The sequence below is a fragment of the Buceros rhinoceros genome, unplaced genomic scaffold (genome assembly GCF_000710305.1).
Source record: "Buceros rhinoceros silvestris isolate BGI_N320 unplaced genomic scaffold, ASM71030v1 scaffold7134, whole genome shotgun sequence".
NCBI lineage: Eukaryota > Metazoa > Chordata > Aves > Bucerotiformes > Bucerotidae > Buceros > Buceros rhinoceros.
The window spans coordinates 21,838-42,362 of record NW_010407578.1 but is presented as its reverse complement, the minus strand read 5'-3'; the positions used below and the strand labels follow the sequence as shown (position 1 = coordinate 42,362).

Here is a 20,525-nt window from a genome sequence, read left to right as displayed (position 1 = left end):
ACCTGCCTGGGTGTACCTGTCCCAGGGCACCTGTGCCGGCAGCCAATCGCCGCCGCTGCCAACCCACCTGTCAGCAGGATCCCTGCGCCCAGAGCTGCCCATAAATCACACCTCCCCAGCAATGTCTGGCTTCGGCAGGGGCTAGAGGAGAGGAGCGTCCGAATTCACCGGCCGCGGAGGAACCGGGGGAGTTATGTCTAATGAACTGGAGTAAGTAGAGGGGTTTTTTATTCTGTTTACCCACTTCTCTGGAGGGCTGAGAGGGGCGTTGGGTGGGAATGCATCAGACCGCGGGGTTAATGCCCCTGTGCAGCCGTTTGCGAGGGGCAGTGGATGGGATGGGATGGGGTGGGAGTGTGGTCAGGCTTTCTGCTCCTCGCTCACCTGCTGCGGCTCTTAGCAGCAGCCACTCACTGCCCAGGAGCTGTTTAAAGTCAGGATTTTTTTTCCTCCCAGACTAAAACTTGACACATGGAGTTTCTGTCTGAAGGCAAATCTATTCTGCCTCTATCCAACAAAATATAAGAGCTACCAGAGTGATTCTGAGGTTTGGGTTTTTCCTTAGAAAACACCTTCTGAAGTATTTAAGTATTTACCAATTTTGGATGAGTTTCTGGTTTTTTGGAGATAGTTGTGTGGTGGTTTTTATTGTCTTTTGGGTTTTGTTTGGGTTTTTTTTTAAGTAAATGGATTCATATATGATTCTATCAAGTAATTAAGATTTATTTTATTACTATTTTTTCTAACAACAAGGAGCAGCACTTAATACTTTATTGATCCTCTATGTCTCTTGCTTCTAATCTTGAAACTGCCAAAACACTTTGGGCTTTGGGCACTGGTGTGGATTTACGCTGCATACCACATCTCACACCTCTGGAATAAAAGCAAACCAATGTCCTGTTGGTGTGACATGGGGCAGGAGAGGCTGGAGGGATCCTGGGCAGTGGTGGTGAATGCTGCCAGACCTGGCTAGCTGTGGAGCCCTGTGGGAAGTACTGGTGTGTAATGAAATCCGCGTCCCTGTGTGGATGTGTGTACGGATCTCATGCTTCAGAAGGGGTATTTTGAAAGGAAAACATGCACCTGTGTGTTCTTACAAGCCTAACAGGGGTGTTTTGACAGCTGAGCTCTCAGTAATTAAGAATCCTGAGTTGGTGCAGCATTAATTACTATTTTATGTAAATTCTCAGATCCGTACACTTGGATCAATTAAGAATCGGTGACTGACTTTTCCCCTGTCAGAACTCTTTGGGTAATTCATAGTTGATGCTTTTTGAACTCGGAGCGGGGCCACGCGGTTGGCTCTGGAGCGCGGCAGCGCGTTGGGGTGTACAGCACGTTGCAGAGTGAGGTTGATGTATTGCTCATTACGGAGCGGGGCATTATGTTACCTGACGAATTACATGGTTGCTTGCCTCTGCTCTTACTAACGGGCTGTTAACCCCTGTGCCTTTCAAAGGGACAGGGGTTGGTGGCAGCAGCATCCCTGTCGAGATTCCGATCTCCACGCCCAGGACTGATAACATGCAGAAGGGGCTCTGCGCTCTCCTAGAGACAGAACCTACGGAGAGGTGTGCAGAGCGTTGTGAAAACTTCACTCCAGTGTACTAGCTCGCAGCTGGGGGAAGGAACTTCTCTGGGGAGTGGAGACAGCGGGGCGGAACAAGCCCAGCTTGCTGGTGCTGCGGAGGGGCAGGAGCAGGGCAGGTACTGCCAGCTCGCCTGGGTGAGCACAGGGACCTGGGGTTCCTCACCCGAAAGCTCCCCAGGGGCTGAGAGCAGCAGCGATAGGAGATAAGGGATGTGAGAACTCCTTGGTACCAAGGGCGTAGCTGAACCTTCAGACAGCTTTTGGGTTTACTGTGAGGAGAAAAGGTGTCACCTGGTGAAGAGCTGCTCAAGCCCAACTCCTGAGCAATGGGGCGGTTGCAGAAGCTCTTCAGCTCTGGTTAGTCACCCAGGCCAGTCACACAGGGTGTAGCATTATAGTAAGAGCTCTTGGGAGCAGTACCTGGGGGATCTGATAAGGGCAGCAGTGCTGGCCCAGTGTCTCAGGCAGGCGTTGAACCCAGGGAGGATGGATCTGAGCGGTGAACACATGCCCAGATGTAACTGATTTTGAGGGAGCTGTGATATCCTCGTGGACGGATGCTGCCACCCAAAATGACAGGGAGAATCATCTCATCTCTCCCTTTGCCACTTTAATTTCACAGAAAGGACTGGGAAGAGACTAGCGTGGCATGGGAGAATGAGATATTTTGCCTATTGTAAAATATTCTAACTGATAATTTCCATAGTCTCCTAAATTGAACTTCTGTCTAACTCTGCAGTGCGTGGGCTTGAAAGAGTTAACCAGGAGTTACTCCCAGTTGTGGTTTTGTGGTCGAAACCATGATCGCCAGAAGCAAATTTTTGTCATGCATAAGGTGTGTTATTAAAACTTGAGTTATGCTCCTGGTGAATGAAAAGTTAAAGCCCTTTTATAAAGTGCTGGCAGTAAAGCACACAGGGATACCCACGCTGCAGCCGCTTCCAGCGGAGACGCCAGGTTTATTTTAACTTGTGTAAAGAGAAGGAGAGATTTGTAAATTAAAGAAACAACAGTCCAGTAACTGCTCTGCAATTCCCAACAAAGGAGGAAAAGCCCCCTGAATAAACTCTCGACTCAAAGCCGAGATAAACCAGCCTTTACAGAGCACCTCTGCTTTGATGCTTCGGGTCACTCCTCCAGCTGATGGGTACGCTGGTACAACTCCCAATCGAGCTGAAAAATAAGGATAGTTACACTGCGGGGGATCTGCTGGGCTTTGTTCAGGCTGGTTGTTAAATCACTGCGCGCTCTGGAGTGTTCATCCGGACACGCACTTGCGCTCGCGCTGCACCTGCTTCAGCTCAGCTGACTGGCAGGACACAGCTCCCGAGCAGTGCCCCGGGTCCTCCAGCAGCCCGTGCTCAAGGGTGAGAAAGGCAGCAGCTAGAGAACACGTTAACCAGTGGGATGGATGATAGTCTGGCTGGGGCTCCACTGCTAGTAGCCTGGTTTCAAAGGTTGGGAAGAGAAGAAAATGTGCTGCTGGCTTGTTTGTTGTTGTTCCTTTCAGTGTTACGTTGTTCTGGCTGGTGGCTGTGGGTATGGAATGGGTGAGGGTAGCGCTGGTCGAGAAGTGTCCCTGTCCCCAGCGTGTTCATAACCACAGGTGTTCAGAGGAGAAGAGCAGCGTCACTCGGTCCCTGGGTGCCAGCCACCTGCTGGGTCAAGTTTTTGTTTCTTTGCTGTCAGTGATGTTTGCTGACCAGAAATGCGATGTTTAACAGGGTTATACCTAGAATGGGATGAGTCATGTTTGCTTGGCAAAAACATTGTTTGTTTGAAACACATTGTGCTGTGTTGTTTTTTTTTTTATTATTTATCAGCAAAGCAAAAGTCTTGCCTGACCATGGGGGATGTGCGTTCACAGGGTGCTCTGCACCAGCATTAGAGCGTACATACAGAGTACATCAGCCCAGGACCCCCTTACAGGAGATCTGGGCAGCCTGAAAAGTCCCTCCAGGATGGGAGGAAGGAGCAAACAAGAGGGGAGAGCCAGCCCTGGCTGTATCTCACCAGGTCTGCAGATAGCATAGCTGAGGAAGGTGCAAGGGGAGCCTGATGGGGCAGGGGAGCTGGCCACATCACGTGAGACTGCTGGCAAGTGTCCTGCCCTGACACACGCTTCCTCTTGGGCAACGCGCTGAGAATTCACCTCACCCACCTGAACCCAGGTGCCAAGTTTGTAGCTGACTGAATTTGCAGGCAGTAGGAAGAGACCAGCACATCCCAGCCTGACACGGGAGGTCCAAGCTGTCCTCTTGGCCCCTGGAGCACGTAGGAACTAACTCTGAAGTGCCAAAGCTCCCGTGAGGTTAGCATTAACCTCTGCTCTTAGTACGTTCTTAAATGGGTACTGAGGTGCGCACAGAAATACGGACGTTGCTGAGGGCGTTACTGCAGGATCCCCTGATTGAATGTGGCAAGGGAAGGACAGAAATGGGAGGAAAAGGGGGCTCTGCTCTCTGCTGCAGTGCAAATAACCCATAATCACTGATCACGAGAGTCAAACCAGGTTACCCGAAGAGCAGTAAAAAAGAAACAAGCTTTGTCACCGAAGATCTCAGAAGTGCCAGCTGCCAGCAGCTGCTCAGACAGAGGCACTTGGCTTTCCTGTGGTCCCTGTGGAGGCAGATCACCCTGCAGCTCGGGACACCTGCAGGCTGGAGCATCCGACATCACAGACTGCTTCTGGAAAAATCAGCCGTAATTCCTGAACTGCAGACTAGTTCTGTGCTGACATTTGTTATGTTAGGCAGGGGAGGCACTAACGCAGGAATCACTTGTGCAAGGGGATCATGTGGGTGGATACCTGAAGGGTGATGTTATCGGGTAAAACACAATACCAGCTGGTGTCCCCCAAACATCGCTCCACGCTGAATCGGCTCACAGAGCCCTTCAGGCTAGAACGGCAGGAACCAGTCCAGTGCTGGCGAGGTTTATAGCAGAGGTGCAGGTCTGGTTCTGTTCTCCCATCTCCTCAGATAAGTCATTTGAACGTCAATCCCCGTGCCTCAGTTTCTTCTCCCTTGATAAATATCCCCAAAAGCAACAAGTTAAGCTGGTGTAAAAATGGAAGAACAATTTTGTGTTTGTGGGTCCTAAAGAGCTCTAAGTGACCCAAGAGGGCCAAGACACAGGCCAGGTCCCTGCATGTTACCCAGGTGGTGCCTGCCCTGGGAGGCTTGTCTGGCTCCATGATGCTTTGGATTCAGCCTGCAAACCATTCCCACTGTCTCAGCTCTGCAGGAGAGTTGGGGAGGGGGGTTCTAAGAGCTCAGCAGGGCTCTGTCTCTCCAAGTGTCAGCACAACGCCCATCGCTCTGGTCCCCACCCTCTTCCAGCCCACCTGCAGGGACACAGCACACCTTCCCCGCTGCACGGCTGGAGCCAGCCGCAGCCGACCCATTGTCCTGGGTGCTGCTGAGCACTGCTGGCTTGCATCGACCCCAGCCCAGGACTCCCAGCACCCCTTTGGGAGACAGGAGCCATTTCTCACAGACACTCCTGATGGCCCCTGTTCTTTCCACCCCAACCACGGTACGTGTCTCTCTGCAATCACCAAGCACAGGCAGATCCCTGTGGAGTGTGTCTGAGCAGGGTCTCTGGGCGAGTGCGACGGGCTTGGCCTGACCCGTGCATGTGCCACTCGGGCCACGTGCTGCCGGCAAAGAGAGAAGCTCGCGCGCTGTCTGTGGGTTAAAGAGCTGAGGGATGGCTGGGAAACATGGAGCTGTTGTGCTGAGTCAACACTTCGCACCCCCCTGAGGCTGATCCTGTTGAAAAGCCCCTGAAGAAATCCAGGGACAGAGCCCGCATTGTTCTCCAGCTGCCAGAGAAAATATGTCAGTCCTGTAGGCAGCACAGGTCAGGGGCCATGAGATTAGTGGTCTCCTTTGACACCCACAGCTTGACACTCTGTTGTGCTTGGCACCTAGGCAAGGTTTTTCAGTACCAGTCTCTACGTTTGTTGTGTTTCTCTCTGTGTTGGTTTTTTCCTGGTTCTGTGTCTCTGAATTTTTGCCTGCCTGAGTGGGTCTGTGCCCGTGCTCACCGACGGCCGTGCTGCCACAGTGTCTTCAGACGTGCTCATTTTCCAAACTTGCAAACAGGTAGGGTAAAATCAGAAGCCCAGAAGTTTGGATTCAGAAAGGAGGCGGCTCTGCGGGACGTGGTTCTTCCTGGGCAGGAGGACATGCTGTACAGGCAGAGAGCTTACACTTGTGGGAAATGCTGCTTTTCATTCCTGTAACGTTGATCTTCCCCCCGTGACTGATAAGAGGCTCTCGGGGAACATCCGGCTTGTTTCCGTAGGGAGGTGGGTCGGCTGCACAACACCAGGGCTAACGAAAGCCCCCAGTGAAGCACCCCCGGTATCTCCAAAGCCCTGCAGGCCAGCAGCTCTGTTCTACAGCTTTGAATTCCTGCCGCTGGTTGCTGTGGATTCTCTGCTCCTCTGACAATGTGACATTTCTCTATAGCCCTCAGCAGCTGGCATGGCTGATATTTAGGTTGGAGGCTTTAATCAGCGATAGGGGAGAGAACAAAGACAAGCAACACAAGGCTGAAACGCTGGCAAAATCACCCACTGAGACCCAACAACAGGCAAAAGGAAGAAAAGGTTTCTTTCCTGCTTGGCTGCTCTCCCCACCTAGACCCTTTGCGCATATCCTCCTTTTGCAGCACAGCCTGGAGTGTTTATTCATGACCAGGAGGCCGCTGGTAGACTTGGCAGTAGATGGGGGAAACAGAGCTCAGGTGGGATGGAGCAGGGAAAGGGGGCTGGTACCACCTCGTGTCAAATTCTAAACTGTTTGGAAACAGTCTGCTCCCTCCCAAACCCATGTGCGGCTTTGCCCGTGACCCCGAGGCTCCGGCGGGCACACAAGAAGGGAGCCACTGGTGCCATGTGTTTGTGTTTCGCTAACCCATCCTGGCCTTGTCTGAGCCGCAGCACTGAGGTGAGTGCCTGCGGAAGGGGAGTTTGTTTTGCCAAATAGGGAGCAGGCAGTTCGCAGTGGACACGTGGAAGGGTGATCGCAGGGAGTGCTAAAGGAAAGTTCACGGTGTTTGGATCTGGGTTTGGATCTCTCTTTCCAGCATCTCTGCTCCACAGAGATCACGAACGCCGAGCTGGAAGCTGGCGAAGCAAACGGACATGGGAGTGTCCTGTAGCTGCACGAGCTGAAACGCATCTGATATCAAAAAGGTGCCTGTAAACATGTCATCAGATCTGCTTATCTCCTCCAGTCACTCTCTTTCTGTCGATATTGGTCAGCCCTGTGGACCTTCTGGAGCAGGGTCAGAGCAGAGCCGACCTCTCTGGAGAAGCAGGGTGGGATGGAGCCCATGTTACATCTCATCACAGTTTTATCTGAGGCAGCTCGCGTGGCTCCACTCAAACATATTTCAGTGACTCCCGGGGATCGTATGAACTCTGGAAAAGAAACATGGACTAACTGTGTGACCCCCATTGCGTCACCTTTGTCCAGGTCCTCAGCTGGTGAATCAGCGCAGCTCACTGGGACCAGTTCAGTTCCCAGCGCACAGGAGGAGCTGCTGTTGCGTGGCTGTGCTGCCAAATGGCTTTCAAGGACTTGGCAGTTTCTAAGCACTGGGGTTCTGACCAAAGCCCCCACTGAGTCATGCTGGAGTAGCCTAAAGTGCTGCTGTCCTCATGTCCCAGTCCCCCCTTTCTGCTGGAGTTTGCTGCTTTCTAACAGAAGTACCACGAGGCAATGTGCAGCTGCGCTTTAGCTCTCAAGTTCAGGGCGCAGTGTATGACTTTGGGAAAGTGCCTTTGCTTTCCTCGCTCAGGCTGAGGGTAGGGCATGTTCTCCAGTGTGCCATCGCTGCTGCAGGGGCAGTTTCTCCTCGCAGAGGCGTGGGGCAGGCAGTGAGGAGGTGGCGATGTCTGCAGTCAGCACAGCCAGAGCGACCCACCAAGCCAGGAGCCACATCTGAAAACAAGATACAGGTTCCTAGGGCACTTCTCAAAGCTATGTTCTTCATGAACTGGACACAGCAACAAGTGGTTGAGATCTCAAGCTCTCCCTCCCACCTCCTTCTGCCCCCAGAGTGCAGACCAGTGATAAAATGCTGCAACAGCAGCCTCTCACACACAGCGAGAAGGCAGGGAGGCAGCATGGAGACCCACAGGAGTCCTTCAGTTGAGGGCTTGGGTGAGGGAGAATAAAGCTCCAGAACATTTTTCTTTATCATATGCTTTTTTAAGCTCCTGAATGCTCTGTTGCTACATCTTACCACGGCGTGTTTATCTGTGTTGATTACGAGTGATAGGAGCTGAGTCTCACCCTGAGAGCAAGCTCTGTTGCTGCCTATTCTTCCTTGAGAAGATCGGATTGAGCCTGGGTGAGGATTCCTGTCCGGACAGGACTGAACAGCCCATCGCCGAGTTGACAGCAGTGAAATCTGAGTCATGCCGATTGCTCGCCTTGGAGACAGCAGCGGCACTGAAGGGGAGGGAGAGCTGCGTGAGAAACGCTAAAGACAACGAAACTCCCCAAACACCTGGAGAAGTTTCGTGCGCGGGGTGAAACTGGTGTTAGTGCATCATCCCGACGTGTGAGGGAGAAGAGGAGCAAACTCAGCGTCTCCGTTAGACCAGCACATGTTGGGAGCTTGCCAGGGCCGGACCCGTAAGGTGGAAGCAGCTGCTCTCTTAACCCACCTGAGCTCAGGCGCTGGCCACCACGTAAACACCAATGGGAAGTGGGTGCCTCAGGCCGTTAGCAGAGCTGTTACCTGCTTCTCCCCTGTGCAGCTCAGGGCTGGAGGGACTCTCTGTCGAAGCAGCATATTCTTTAATAGAAAGGTGACAACGACAGTGGAGGCAGCCCCTGCTGGTCTTGTCCGTGCTGCTCTGATGGTACCATCATAGGGCTGCTGCTGTGCTCGACCAGGTAGAGCTCGTGGGTCTGATGCAGGAGCATCACAAAACCACCCATGCTCGGTTATGAGAGTATTCCCGGCTGAGACGCGGCAGGGTGGGGGACTGGGGCATGTGCGGGAGGCAAGCCAGCTTAGCTGAGCTGCCAGGGGGGATGGACCGGCATCCTTCACCCCATCCAAGGTCCATCTCCACACCTCGCCAGTTTCCTGCCCAGGAGCATCCACTGAGCTCCTGGCTTTTCACCCTGCCAGCGTGGGCAGCTCGTGGCGACAGGCTGGCAGTATCTGTCATGGTTAGCAATAACCAGGAGTTTCAGAGGTGCCAGATTCCTTTCAAGAGGAATTATTGTTCTCTGAATGATTCACTTAAAAGTCTGGCCCAGGCCTTATTATAAACACCTGGAGAGAGCTTAGTGGAAACAACATATTCCTTATAAAAATGCTATTAAGATGTAGCATTCATTACCTAAACTCCTGTAGACTTTGTCTTCCCATTAAAAAAATCACCAAGAATGTTCTGCTCTTGGCAGCTTTGGAGATTTAAAGTAGAGAAATTTAAACTTCTGCTAATAAAAACCAGTCTGTCCTTCTGGATGTTTCCATTTTGATGGAAAACTTTTGTCCACAAACTTGTTTTTTATGATGAATAGCATGAGCTGTTGTGGTGACACGTGGCTGAAGGACGTGGCCACTGATTCACCCTCTCCCCTGTGTGGGGTAAACTTGCAGCAGCCAGGGAACGCGCGGAGGTGCTTCTGTGGTGGCTGCTCGTAGGGTTTGCTGGAGGAAAAGGAAAGATGACCAATGTTTGGGTAATTAACTGTCTGACAGTTTATTAACATAAGATGGAGAGACCTGGAGAAAGTGCCAGAAGAGAGGACAGGCAGGGTTATTTTTGTGTGTTGCTTCTCAGCTCACGTACTCCCAGGAGCCTCACCTTTGTCAGGAATCTTTTAGGGGAAGGGAGGGTGTCGTGATCTGCCTGTCTGCTTCCCTCTAAGTAAAATCATAGACAAATGATTGAAGAAAAAAAACCGCAAACCTAAGTTAGATTGGAACTAAATTTAAAAAACATGAACTACAGCAAAGAAAAATGATGGGGTTTGGTTTCCTCTGGGCAGGTCAGTGTCGCTGAACACCGAGTGATCATTTATATCTGTGGGCTGCACTGGCCAGCTCCAAATTCACCAAAAAACTTGCAACAGTCCCTGACTATGTTGCGTTCAAGTTACTGACCAGCGTCCCACCTGGATGGTGCCTGACCTGGCTGGCTGGTAGTGAGTGCTTGCTGAGGAGGCAGCCGGTGCAGACCATGTCGTGGTGCTTTGTGTCCTTGGGGCAGGAGGAGGGAGGCAGAGGGATGTCTGCCTCTGCATGGCCCCCCAGCGAGACTCTGGCCTGATTTTGTAGATAGCTACAGGCAGAAGAATTGGTAACCCCAAGGACTATGGGAGTTACGGACTGAGAGAGCATCCCTTCTCCATTCCAGCAGTGCCTTTGGGAAACCCTTCATGTGTTCAGCTGGGTGGCCTGGAAATTGCTGTGGAAAATGAGTATCCTTCATTCCCTGTTCCCTCCGTCTGGCTCAGTTTTAGATCTGTGCGTCTGATGAAGAATGACACCATGAACTTCCAGAAATTCCCCTACACCAGTGAAGATGAAGCCTGGAAAACCTACCTAGAGAACCCCTTGACCGCAGCCACCAAAGCTATGATGAGGGTGAATGGAGACGACGACAGCGTGGCTGCCCTGAGCCTCCTCTATGACTACTACATGGTGCGTTCCCACTGGGGCTGGGGGTCTCGGGGGAGTTTGTCCCACAGGAGAAGCATGAAAGTAAAATATGTGCTCAGCCACCATCTGCTGAGCTTTCCGTGTTGTTTATGCAATGATCCTCATGACACCCCCAGGCACAGAGTGCCACTGTTCTTCCCAGTGCACAGATGGTAAACTGAGGCACAAGACACCAGTATACTGGAGAGAAACCCAGAATAGGGTGGAAAACTGAACCTGGGTGTCTTGAGTCTCAGGCTGGTGTCTTTTCCACCTGGCAGCTTTCATGTAAGAAACAGCAATGCCTTGAGAGAGCAGCTCTGGGCCTCGCAGACCCCAGCAGCTTTGTTCTTCTAGTGCTGCCGTAGGATGGGACTCCAAGAAAAGCGGATAAGACTGAGCCCTGACTGAACCCAGTAGTAGGACTGATTTTCCTGTTCCCTTGGGTGCTTTTGAACGAGCTGATGTGCCTTGTCTAACATTCCTCGTGGCCCCACGGCAGGAGCCCAGCCCGCGCCCAGGTCTCCTGTGTCCTCGCCTGGTGTTTATTGTTCACCCGGTGTTTTATCTGTGAGACTTCACCTGCCGCACAGACAGGGCTGATTTTGCCTCTGTTTTCCATTAATAAAATCTAACAACAAACAAATTCTTTGTTCCGCCTTGTCCTAGGTCCCAAAGGAGAAGAGGATTCTTCCGTCGGGTATGATGGGACGCAGTGAACTAGGAAAGAGGTTGGCTTCGGTTTTGCTCTCTCCTGCTGTCTAATTCTCCTGCAGCTGCTTGCATGCGTGATGGGTCTCTTAGCTTGCATAAAATAGACATCAAAGCACAGTGTTATTACCAACAACAGGGGAGGTTATTAACCCTGAGACATATATTAAAATTCCTTAGGCCAGATCCCAAGCTGGTATAAATCGAGCTACACCCATTTACACAACCAGGGATCTGTCTCGCTGCCTTCAGCAGAGTTGCGCTGATTCGCAGCAGCTGAAGAATTTGTCTTTGTTTCCTACTTTGTGACAACTGGAAAGGGAAAAGGGACGAAGCGTTGGCAGTGAGAAGGGAACGACCGAGTTCTCCTCCATCCCCTAGGCTGATAAGGGTTTCTGTTCCACTTGCTTCCCATCTCCCAGCATTCTCTTCCAGTGACTCCCATTTGTCCTTTGAGGTTTTCAGATAATTAACTATTAAATTAATGGCTCATTTGCCACTATGAGTTCCCCTTCCTGCACGCTGTGTACTTTGGCAAAGTTTTCTACTTGCCTGGTTTAAACTCCTTGACAGAATAAGCAATAGAACAGCTCTCCACTCCTCCTTCCCAGGCAGGCTGAGGTCAGCTGTTCTCTCCTCCCTGAAAGCCGCTGCCCTCTGGACAGTGCTCCAGGGTTTTATTAACTGTGGAAATTTCAGCACATACCTGTGGGTGAAGCTCTTGAGGCAGAGCAGGTGGGAGCTACTCGTGCAGCCTCGCTTCCCCTGGGGGTAGCTCATGCTGCAGATTGCTAGTGAGGGGCTGGTTGGTTTTCGGAGTGTGGTGACGGGGACAATAAGGCACGTTTTCCCAGCTCAGCTGGGGCTGCAGACTCAGCAGGGTCCCAGAGTCTGCTGCAGGAGGGACCTGTTCTTGGGATGCTGCACGAAGGGATGGTTTCCCTGTGCGAGAGGAGTAAAAGACAGTTTTAAAAAGCCACCGTTCAGTGCCAGTGAGCCTGGCAAGACCTTGCAGCGGTTACCTTACCGTCCCTGCTGCTCAGTGTTTAATAGCCCAAATAAAGAAACAATAGATGTGGGCCCTGGACCTGCAGCCCCATCTAAACCACGTTCTGTGATTCCGTGTGATCACCCCTTATCTGCTGAGCACCTCTGGCTCTTGCTGATTGCACTGAGAGGTGGGTGGGTGGGTGGATGGAGGTCACCCGTGGCCTGTCAGATCTCCCAGATCAGGCAGGAGATGTACGCAGCTGACTCAAGGTCAGTCACCTGGCAGCTAGACTGTGCAGCTTGCTCCCCAGCAGCACGTCAAGGCACTTGCTTCTTGCTGTGACAGCTTGCTGGGGTTGCCCACGCTCTGCCCTGGTTTGAGACAGGACCCTTTTTCCACCAGGCACTGCCACGGAATGGAGTACGACCCAGAGATTGCGTCCTTTGATGGCTCAGCCCATCTCATGAAGCTCTTGTCTGAAAATGTTTCCATGACCCAAGAATACTGTGAGCCACAGAAGAAGAACAGCTTAAGTCTTGAAGGCGTCCCTGCTCCTCACAAGCCAGCCATGCTTCCACCGGGCACTAGCAAGCTGGATGCCACCCCAGACAACTACATGGTCCCTCCGGGGGATGTATATGACAACAGCTCACTGAACTCCCTCTTCGAGACCATCCCTGTAGCCCCACCACAGCAGAGGTGGCAGCCAGACAGCACTTTCAAAGAAGACCCCCAGGAGGTCAGAGCCATTAGTGGGTCGCATGAGGCTGTCTCTAGTTTGGGGATTGCTCATGCCGGGGTCAGAGGGAGCTTTGCTTTTGCTTTAGAAGCTTGGTGCCGTTCCCTTTGAATTGGGGTTTTTATATTCATTGTGGAAGTAGGAGAAGGCTTTGAAATGAGGGTCCATGTTTTATCTGTGGCCCCTGCTGTAATGTCTGGGAAAAGGTGGATGGACAAACCAGTGAAAGATTTTGCTTCTGACCATTTTATTTCCACCTGTCTACAGTCACTACTCTTCAGCGATATCCTCAAACCTCAGCCACAGCCACCTTGCCCTGAGAGTTACGCTACGGACGGTGTTAAGAGGTAACTGCCCCTCCACGGTCTCTGCACTTGGCCATGTCCCTTTCCTGCAGCCCCTTCCTCACCCCAGCGCTGGTCCTGGCAATGACCACGGCGAAGCTGCAGATCTTACACTTGCACAGAGACAAGTTGAGTCCTCCTGGTGTCTTAGGAACAAGCTGGTGTTGCATGACTGTTTAGATACAAAGCAGTGATGAGTTTTAGCATTCCTAGTATGAAGCAGGGATTAGGGATTGAAATGTTTTTGTGAAAAGGAGTCAAAGCCAGTCTTAAATTCCAGTTACTAGAGGTGGTTGTGCTAGTTCTTGGTTTAGAGGTGTGTGGTCCAGGCTGTATTCTGGCCAAACCGATGTCAACCCAGTGTCGACGGCTTCCGCTGCAGTGGGCACATCTCATCTGCACCTTGAGGGGAGATGTGGCGCGGAGGCCTTTCATGAGAGGGTTTGCTGTGCATTACAGCCCCTTTCCAGGGAGCACTGCTGGGTTCCTGTGCCACAGAGATCCAGGTGGCTGCACCGCCTTTCCACAAGCTGCTTGGAAAGGGGTGAATGAGGATGGCAGCTGATGAGGGCGATACGCAGCCTCCTCCTAAGCTAAGGTTTAGGTTCTCACTTTAGGTTTAGCACTGTTAGTCAACATTGATTCTAGAAGGTGCCACTGCCTCTCGTTCCTAACCCGTGAGAGGTTTCCTCCTCCTTTCCACCCCTCTCCCAGGCAGAGTTCTCCTGCTCTAGATACCGCATCAAACCTCCAAGCAGGTAGCATTATTCCACCTCCCAGTTTTTATTTGCCTTCGGAGTCGCCTGACTCCGTGACTCAGCTGTCAGACGTGGGGAATTTCACACAGCCAGCAGCGCGCGTTCGCCAGCGAGAGGCTCGCTGTTTGCTGTCTGTTTGTGCACTGAAGTCCTCTGGCTCTAGATAAGAGGAGCTGTCAAACCCATCTTCAGAGATGGCATCACAGGAGAGGTGGAGCAGGAGAAGGAGATGGGTTGGTGACTAAACAGGAACACGATGCTCTGTGATGCCAGGGTTCTCAAAGGGTCTGTGTGGAGGCTTGCATACACATGGTGGCTTGCACAGATTCCTCACAGAAGAAAATAGCTTGAGCTAGAGCCTCATGGTGTGAACGCTCACGCTGTAAAGACTGACATCGCTGCCCACCAGACCGCGGGTTCAACAGGCTGGGCTTCCCAGTCCATTGTTTAGCACCTGGATAAACAATCAGATGTGCAGGTCCTCCTGTTTCTACAGGACCCCTCAGGACACAGTCTAACCCTTGTCAGCCATTTATAGGTTGAATCTGGAGACAGGAATCTGAGTTTAGGATGTTGTACGGTCTCATCACAGGTACTTGTTCTGGTTTGGTTTGGTTCAGGCTCTTGATCGTGCCACGGTTCTGTAGCCATCCACAGAAAAATACTGGTGATGGTCATGGACAGGGGTGTAGTTTAAGCTGAAATCAAAGGGTAAAATGAGGATATCAGAGAGCTGCTGCCCCTCAGGGTGTTGGGGAGGATCAGTAGGTGCTGTGCTGGGAGGTGCTCAATGGTGTAGGGGACACACAGAGACTCCTGTGTGTGCAGTGTCTGTAACCTGCAGGGGTGGAGACTTGCACGTCTCTTGTTTTGCTTTTGGAGTGAAACAGCAGCGTGTGCTTATTCATCTGTCTCTCTTTGTTCCATAAAAGCGACTTTGAATACACGCTGGGGTCACCCAAAGCCATTCACATCAAATCTGGGGACTCTCCCATGGCCTACCTCAACAAAGGACAGTTCTACCCCATCACGCTCCGGACGGCTGGAGACAGCAAATGTTTACATTTGTCCTCAAATAAAGTGAAGGTAAGAGACAAGCTGACAATTTTGCTGACACATGCTGTAATCAGGCATCCAGCAATTGTACTGGGCTGGGAACGGAGCTGAGCATGAAGAGTAATGGCTTTGTGGCTCATGTTGGCTTAAAGCGATGAATGGGATGGACTCACTCAGAGCGAAATAATCCTCTGATGCACAGCAACAGCCTTCATGTTACCTGGCAGTTGAAGCCTTTCACAGTAAGGCCAGGGATGCACAAAAGGCCTCCTGAGCTGATGGCAGGCTGGCGGCTTTGGTGGGAACACTTCTGAGCTAGAGAGAGGTTCCCTGTCTTGCTCCATCAGGCCTCAGAGCCACCCCTGAGCCTAAGCTGAGCTTGAATTCCCAGCGAAGAAACCTGGTCCTCCAAACCTGAGCAGTGTTTAGGGTCGAAGGTTTGGACACCTCAAGTGTTACAGGATTCCTAAAACTAAGAATGTCCAGAAAAGCACCATTTAGACATTCCCAGCCCAATACCTGCTGCAGCACTGCTGACGTTCCCCCAGCACAGGATCCTCATTTGCCTTGGAGTCCGTGGGAGCTCACGAGCAGCGCAACTAGGGGCCTACAGAGCATCTCAGTCTTGCTCCTGGCTGTCGCTACCTACCTGCATGACTGTCTTCAAGTCCCTTGCCTTGCCTGCCTCAGTTTCCCCAGCTATAAAACACGAACAGTGGCACTAAGCTGCCCTTGGCCAGTGCAGGGACGCACTGGGTGTGAAGGGCAGTGAGGGCACCGAGCCAGAGCCTGCTGTGGGTACTGACATGGGATCTCCTCGCTGTGTTACAGAGCGTTGTCATGATTGTTTTTGACAACGAGAAGATCCCGACGGAGCAGCTGAAGTTCTGGAAGCACTGGCATTCCCGCCAGCCCACGGCCAAGCAGCGCGTCATTGACGTTGGTATGAGCGGGGCTGTCTGACCGCGGTGCCAGGGGGTGTTGGTAGCTTCTAGCAGCACTTGACTGCATTTCCAGTACACGACAGCCAGCTGAGCTCCTGCAGCCGGCCTGGGGGGCGGCAGGGAGGAGCAGGTGGAGCTGCTGGCTTCAGACCCTGCCTGGCTGAGGGGCTCTCAGGTTTAAAGCGCTGTTTGCCAAGTGTAGGAGAGCACAGTATATCAGAGAAGAGCCTCAGTGGGAGACAGAGACCGCTGCACTGGCTCTTACAGATGCGACTGATGGCCTGTGGCAGTCCAGCAGTCCCAGCTCTGGTACTGCTCGTCCTTTGCACTCCCACCACACGGGTTTTGCAGCGTGCCATGCTTGGCCAGGCAAAGGTTTTGTCCATCCAGCTGAGCACCTTGTGGCTCAGAGTGAGACACATAGTTTGAATTTAGGCGCAATCTCCACTGACTTCGCTGCTTGAACAGCAGCCGCCGGCCAACACCTTTGTGTCATTTCTGCCCTGTCCTTCCACGTGCACAGACAGTTTACCCAGGGCTATCAAGGACGGCCTCTACAGTGTTACGAGGCTTCTTCTGGCTTTGGAGCCGGGGAGAGACTGGTGTCTGGGGAGTGGAAAGCCTGGGGAACATGACCAGTTCTGCAGCCAGAGTACAAACTGTTCCTCCCTTGCGTTTCAGCTGACTGCAAAGAAAACTTCAACACGGTGCAGAACATCGAGGAGTTGGCCTACAATGCGCTTTCCTTCGTGTGGAACATCCACGAGGAAGCAAAGGTACAACCTGCTTGCGGAAGGGATATGGGAAGCCTTGGTCCTCAGCAAAGCGTAGCCTCCCTCCTGAGGGCCCGGGCACACTCCCCCGCTCCTCAGCTGAAAGGCAGCGAGAGTTTCAAATCCAAACAGCGCCATTCCAGTGGCCCCAGGGAGTGTTTGTCTGCCAGGACAGCGGGGCAGGACAGGGAGGTCCTCTGTGTGTTTTAGCATTGCCATTAGCTAACACACGCTCTGGGTACACCCGAGGCTGGGCTCAGGGGTGTTTTTTTAGTGCTGATGGATAACTCTGAAGAAAGCCTTGTGCAGCAGGCAGCCGAGATCAGGCTCTGCTCGCAGGTAGGTGAAGCCTAGTTAAATAAACCACGGCTTAGGGAACAAAGACCTTCCTTTCAAGGCAGCGTTTTGACGCAGAAATGACTGACCACCCTTCGGTGCTTGTGTGATGTGGAAGGGAGCCAGGCAGGTCACAAGATCCCTTTTGACCTTAAAATCTCTAAAGCTTCTGTCAACATCTTTGCAGCTCTGCTGTCTCCTCTGCATCTCTTCAGAGTCTCTCATTAACACTTGGCATCTAGTGTGGATTGCAAGGAGCATGTAAAAAAGATGAAGTAACTAAGAAAAAAGAGAAGCATAAATACGCCCCCTCTGAAGGCAGTAGCTTGGGAAGGTTCTGGGTTGCTTTGGGATCTCAGAAAGCCCATCTTCTAGCCCAAAGGCCACCTTGGTCTTTTACAACCCAAGAGGTTAACAAATGTCTTGAAGGCAAAGTTGTCAGAGATGGAAATATGTCAGGTATGTGGCAAGCCCTCGGGGGCACCTCAGCAAAACTGGATTTAACTCTTAGCAGAAACTCCTAACAGGCACTGGCCTGGGGCAGGCAAAGGTGAGACTTCAGAGAGCTGCGAGGGCTGGGAGCCGCGGCAGGAGGGGTCAGGAATTTGGGCTGTCTGCAGCACCTGTTACTTTTCTCCTTCCACTTCAACTTCACACCACACTGAAGTGGTTTTCTTTTCTGTGGGTAGGTACTGACTAGCTCTGACATTAGGTTTCAGGGCTGAAATCCTCAGCCAGAGCCCTGCTGGGGGTGCTGGGGGAGCCTCTCCAGCTGCAAGTCTGTCCCCAGAGTCCGGGGGAAATTTCAAGGTCACCCAATTGAGTTGGTAATTGGAGATCCAGCGTGGATTATAGCTGCACTCAGCTTTTCTCCATAAGCCTCCAGTGGAGGTAACTCCATCCTGGAGATAAAGGAGACCAGTGTGATGAATATTTATTTAACTAGCGGCAGTGATTTGTAATTCCTGAAGCTGCGTCTAGCCCTCCTCCCTCCCTCCAGGGCATCGCTGTCTGAGGGTCCTTGTTCAAACACAAGATCAGAAATATCAGCAAGGCAGACTTTGCATCTGGTCTGAGGCTGACGAGAGTGGGAGGCCTTAGTGTTAACGAAGAGCTGCAGTAGCTGTGGGGGAGGCTGGGGCAGACTGGTGGGAAACCAACAGCTCACACACCTGGCTGACGCTGGGAGGGTTGGGAGGATGTCTCAGGAGCTGCTGTTGTTCCTACCCACTGCTCTCATTGCTTCTTGAGGATAATGTTTGCAGCACCCACAAGCTGTATCAATCTTGGCTCCTATTTGCAGGTGTTTATCGGGGTGAATTGCCTGAGCACTGACTTCTCCTCCCAGAAGGGAGTGAAAGGTGTCCCGCTGAACCTCCAGATAGATACTTACGACTATGGCAGTGGAAGCAGCCAGCTGGTGCACCGTGCCGTCTGCCAGATCAAGATATTCTGCGATAAGGTAGAACGTTGCTTTGCCACCAGCTTGTCCAAGAATTTTAAACCGGTGGCCTATGACTCCAGGAGAAAAACCAGAAAGGTTGTGAGAGTCTAGAAGAGCCTAGAGATGGCTCTAGGGGTGAGGAGTAGAGCTGATCAACCCCCTCAGCCGAGTGAGACCAGTCAACAGGGATGTGTCTGCGCTGCTGAGGCCTGCATAGAACAGACTCGTTAGAAAGTTTTCCCCATGTGCCTCATGCTAAACCCTATTTTTGGGAAGTTTTTAAATAGCAGAAGAGATGAGAATCTCCTTAGAGGTTCTTCCCCAGCCTCTCCCCATGGGAAAATTTCTCACAGCTATTTTTCTCTCATATTTTTCATTTTTAAAAGCAAATTTTGGTTTTTTTGGTAATTTTTAAGTATCAGCAGGTTTCTGGGACAGCCTGAAGAAGGTCTCTGAGATAAGCATTTTTGAATAAAGGCAGCCTTTACCTTAATGTGCTTACCTCCCAGTGATGTCCAGTAAACCCTCTCTTGCCAGTGTTAGAACCATCAATACCCCAATTCCTGCCTCTCTTCCCCACAGGGAGCAGAGAGGAAAATGCGGGATGATGAAAGGAAACAATTCAGAAGGAAAGGAAAATGCCTGGACTCCAATAACAATGGTCAGTGCTCGTGTTTGTCACCCGACCCAAAGCGTGTTGCAATCCACGGAGGCTTGTCCGTTAACTTCCACAAGATCTGGCCCTGGCTATTTGCCCCTGATGAAATCAGCACCATCAGAAACAGCTTGTCAGTCAGGTCCTTGCCTGGTCTCCTAGCAAAGCCCTTCATTAACACCAGCCAACCTTTCTGAGCTGTCCCGGGGGCTCAGCAGGGAGCCCTCCCTAGGGGAGCCCACTCCTGGCATCCCCAGAGACCTGGTTCTGCAGGGTCCCGTTTTTTAGCTAATATTCTGTTGGGAGACCTCGGGCAAGCGCTGTCCCCTCTCTGCACGTAGTTAACTCTGAAGCTGCCTCTGAACTGGTCTTTCCATCTGTAGGTCTGAAAGGCTGTTTGCTCTCTGGCTTCAGAGGGAATGAAATCACGTTCCTGAGGCCAGAGACTGACCTCGAAACCCAGCCAGTCCTGTTCATCCCCAACGTCCATTTTTCAAACCTGCAGAGGAGTGGCACGGTAAGTCCCTCTGATAAACAACCAACCTGTTGTCCTCGTTGGTCATCCCCACCTTTTCCAAACTGATCAGGCCCCCAGCCATGACTCGTGTTATGTAAAAAACCAAACCCAAACCACAGTTCTTTGGGTAAATGTGGTGCACCTGAAGACGTAGCTGTCAGGAGTGGCCTAGAGAGTCATGCAACAGCGATGAGCCAGATAACCTTCCCAGGTTCCTCCCAGCCAGGTATTCCTGGGGTTTACAGGTGTCACCTGCAGCTCCCACAGGGGACTGGAGTGGTAGCAAAAAGGGGACTAGAAGAACCTGGTTTATAACCAAAGAGCTCACTGAGACACCTGGCTCTTGATCCCAAGTGGGTTTTGAGATTTGTCCTGCTTTGGAGGCTGGCGAGAGATGTGTTCAGGGAGGAGAGTCTAGACGGGTGCTTTCTGTCGGGTGTCTGAGAAATGCGTACAGATGTTTGGGTTTAATTGCACAGGGAAAATGATGGACTGGGAGGAGGGAAATCATGTTGAAAATGTGCCCATGTTGCCTTCCCCTGCTTCACTGGTGCACAACGATACTGCGCAGACTAAAAGCTCTGTGTTTCCTTTCCCTTTCAAGGTGCTCCCTCCTGCTGTTCCCAGCTCTGCAAACAGGTGAGAGGCAGCAGCTCGTGTTCCCGAGCCCTCAGCAGCTCTTTCTTTGAGGGTGTCAGGGGTGGCTGACATCCAGAGGTGTGTCTATGAGTGCCAAATAACACGGTGCAGCGTCTCCCTGAGTGTCAAAACATGTGCTGAATTTTCGCCTGGGATGGACTCAGGCGATGCGGAAACGCAGATACGTTTCTTTCTTTCCCTGTCAGCGAGACACTCCAACATGTGTTGGGTCCTGCTATTCTTACTGAGACATGTTTCAGGGAGGACAAAACCAGTGACTGAACTGTCACTGAAGGGTCAAGTAACCAGAGGCTGATCCCACCGTAAACTGGCAGGCAGCAGGAA

At 51.9% G+C, this 20,525-nt stretch overlaps 1 protein-coding gene across 1 annotated transcript in view; it reads left to right on the top strand.

Moving 5' to 3' along the window:
- Window positions 1-193: 193 nt before the first annotated feature.
- GRHL3 (grainyhead-like 3 (Drosophila)) overlaps window positions 194-20,525 on the top strand; it is a 26,075-nt gene continuing 5,743 nt past the window's right edge. Inside the window, exons 1-12 of the mRNA XM_010134519.1 lie at window positions 194-210; window positions 10,090-10,276; window positions 10,943-11,004; window positions 12,378-12,714; window positions 12,982-13,061; window positions 14,749-14,902; window positions 15,704-15,815; window positions 16,498-16,592; window positions 18,229-18,387; window positions 18,952-19,030; window positions 19,408-19,541; window positions 20,146-20,180. Of these exons, the coding sequence (XP_010132821.1) occupies window positions 194-210; window positions 10,090-10,276; window positions 10,943-11,004; window positions 12,378-12,714; window positions 12,982-13,061; window positions 14,749-14,902; window positions 15,704-15,815; window positions 16,498-16,592; window positions 18,229-18,387; window positions 18,952-19,030; window positions 19,408-19,541; window positions 20,146-20,180 (1,451 nt within the window). The remainder of the gene's footprint in view (window positions 211-10,089; window positions 10,277-10,942; window positions 11,005-12,377; window positions 12,715-12,981; window positions 13,062-14,748; window positions 14,903-15,703; window positions 15,816-16,497; window positions 16,593-18,228; window positions 18,388-18,951; window positions 19,031-19,407; window positions 19,542-20,145; window positions 20,181-20,525) is intronic.